Source organism: Mus caroli, chromosome 6 (assembly GCF_900094665.2).
Source record: "Mus caroli chromosome 6, CAROLI_EIJ_v1.1, whole genome shotgun sequence".
Taxonomy (NCBI): domain Eukaryota; kingdom Metazoa; phylum Chordata; class Mammalia; order Rodentia; family Muridae; genus Mus; species Mus caroli.
The window spans coordinates 113,117,823-113,120,618 of NC_034575.1; the positions used below are offsets into that span (position 1 = coordinate 113,117,823).

General features: G+C 53.5%; 1 protein-coding gene across 1 annotated transcript in view; it reads left to right on the forward strand.

Annotated features, from left to right (window-relative positions):
• Positions 1-2,447: 2,447 nt before the first annotated feature.
• The window catches only part of Rasgef1a (RasGEF domain family member 1A), an 11,461-nt gene continuing 11,112 nt past the window's right edge, over positions 2,448-2,796 (forward strand). The window contains exon 1 of the mRNA XM_021164142.2: positions 2,448-2,651. Coding sequence (XP_021019801.1) covers positions 2,454-2,651 — 198 coding nt within the window. The 5' untranslated portion in view covers positions 2,448-2,453. The remainder of the gene's footprint in view (positions 2,652-2,796) is intronic.

Here is a 2,796-nt window from a genome sequence, read left to right on the forward strand (position 1 = left end):
GGTGGCTCCACAATGCTAGGTAAACCCAGGTGAGGAAACAGGGTCCCCAACTCTGGGGAGGAGAGATCCTCCTGGTAGCCCTGCAGCATGGTTCCCTGGACTTGCCCTCATACCACCTGGCTTGATGTGGGAATTGAGTAGCTTTTAAGACTGTCTGCAAGGAGACAGTGAGTCACTTGCTCTGTCTGGCTGCAAGGTACTTTACTGAGTTGATTAGGGCTGTAATTAGCAGGCGCTTGTTTTCTTGCTTGAACGGAGAAGAAGGGGGTGAGGAGGGTTATAGCCAGCCAGGCACAGCCTGTTCCCCATGCATGCAAGGACGGCAGCATGGCCCAGNTTAGCTGCTTTTGGATTAAGGGCAGAGGCAAAGATGGGCCTCAGAAACCAGCCCACTCCAGGTCTCTCCTAGTTCCTCTGGCTGGCTTGGGGGACTTCCTGGGTCCTCTCAATGGTTACAGCCTCACCGGGGGTCTGGGTGCAGCCAGGAGCTTTGCAGGGGACTTTCTGATACTCCTCTGTACCTGGAAATGCTCAGAAAATGCCAGTGCCAAGCTTGTCCCCGGATGGTTTGAGAGCTGAGTAAGGTGGCTTTCAGAAGTCTCTGTGCTATTCCCATGTATGGCCACAGTGTGTGTGTGTGTGTGTGTGTGTGTGTGTGTGTATGTGTGTGTGTGAACCTCATTTAGCTGGCACAAGACATTGGAGGCTGGAATGTGCAGGGGATGCAGATTCCCTGGCCTTCTGTTTGCCTGCACAAGAGACATCCCTGTGTCTTGGTCAGGGACAGGTTCTTGGCGAGCCAGGCCTGGAACAAGATCTTGAATTTTAACAAGATCAGGTGCTCTTGCTGCCACGAGGGGGCACATTTAATATTATAGAGAATCCATGTTGCGTGGGCTGCCTGTGTCGTTGGTGCACATGTGACATGCAAGTGACACCAATCCATGGTACAGGTGATGGGGGTCTAGGGCTGATCTTATAAGGGGTGTTGTGGCTCCCTCCAAGACTTCAGAAGTGCACTTCCACTGCCCNGAGGTTCCCAGAGCCTGAGACTCCCCGCTCAAGCCTTCCGTCTCCTGCCTTTCCTGCCAGCTGTCTCTGCATCCTGGCCTCCACGTGTCAGTGAGACCAATGGCTGTGACTTGACCTCTGTGCGAGCTTTCAGGAAAGAGTAGCATGACAGTACAGAATAAATGAGATGGCTCAGTGCCACCACTTACCGCCATTTACAATACTGAGTATTGGCTTTTGCCATGTGTCTCCTCCAAGTGATTCCTGCAGACTTCAGAGTCCCACGGTAGGGTAGCCTTCGGGAACTGTGCCTGTCCCAAGGACTCCTACTGGTTCTTCAGGCTTCTCTCCTTACTGCCCCCTCAGTAGCAGCAGAATCACAGTATACNGAGACCCATGCAGCCTCCACCTGTCTGTGGTTCTCCCAGCAGACTGACTATACCAGCCTTGCCCAAGGGTCTCCACGGGGGCCATATGAGTTAGTGGGAAGTTAGAGCATGTCCCTTACCCTCAATTATACCTCCTGTCCAGAGCCCTGCTGCCTCCATAGAAGCAAAACTCCAGTGTTTTTCCAGAGGCAAACTCTGAGGTTTCCCATCCAGCGTAGGCAGTCCCAGAGTGCAATTCCACTAGGATACTGCCCTGCCTGCTTTAGCACCAATTCCACATGTCCAAAAGCCAGTTACAGACATTCCCCAGACCCTGTCTGTTACTCTGTGCTGTGCTGGTAAGTGGCTCAGGCTTGGTAAGGTGGAACTGTCCATCACCCCGCCTCATCTGCTGCTACTTGACCAGACAAGCTCTCCCAGTGTTCCAGCAAAACCAAATAATCAGCTTCCAGATGCTTCTCTGGCCGTATTTCTTAGCTTCTCTGTTCAGAGCAGACCCTAAGCTCTCTCTCAGCAGTGGTGGCAGCAGCAGCAGCAGCAGCAGCAGCAGCAGCACACTATACTCTGGCCCTACAACATACACTGATTAGCCCAGCCCTTAGACTACTGCCTCTGCTAATCCCTTAATCCCTCTGTGCATCAGCCTCAGGAGCTGGCATCTGCTGCCCTGAAGGGTGTTCCTTGGTGCTCCTCAGGAGCCGCATAGCTAATGAGCGATCAGTAGTCACACATATCCATCATTCACACTCCATCACTTTGGCTGTCTTGACCACAGGCTCCCTATACTTGCTCCTGAGTTTATTCTCTGGATACAGTTCCAGGAGGCCTATGATTGGGACACAGAGACCTTACACTGAGTCAGGGTCCCTGGAGTGAGATCTAGGATCCAAGGAGCAGGTGGTGAAGAAATTCTCATCAGAGCTACAGCATCTGGGGGACCACCAAGCTGCCCAAGCTCCTCTCCTTTGGGGCTCCTAGTCAGCCTTGCATGCACGTAGACTGCCGGCCACCTGGGACAAATCTCATACCCTTGTTCTTCTTTCCCAGGAAGCTATGCCCCAGACATCTGTGGTCTTCTCCAGCATCCTTGGGCCCAACTGTAACAGACAGGTGCAGCCTGGCATGGGGGAGAGAGGAGGTGGGGCCAGCAGCGGCTCCAAGGACCTCATTTTTCAAGATGGACGCCTCACTTCTGGGTCCTTGGAGGCCTTGATGGAGCATCTGGTTCCAACTGTGGACTATTATCCTGATGTGAGTGGCTGGGACCTGAGGGAGCTGCAGTGGCAAGTGACTGGGAGGGGAAATGTTCAGGGAGGGGAGGGAGACCCAGATGGGGCTGTAGAGTTAGATGGAGCAGAGGGATTGATGGGCAGCAGGGCCAATACTGCCTCCTGGG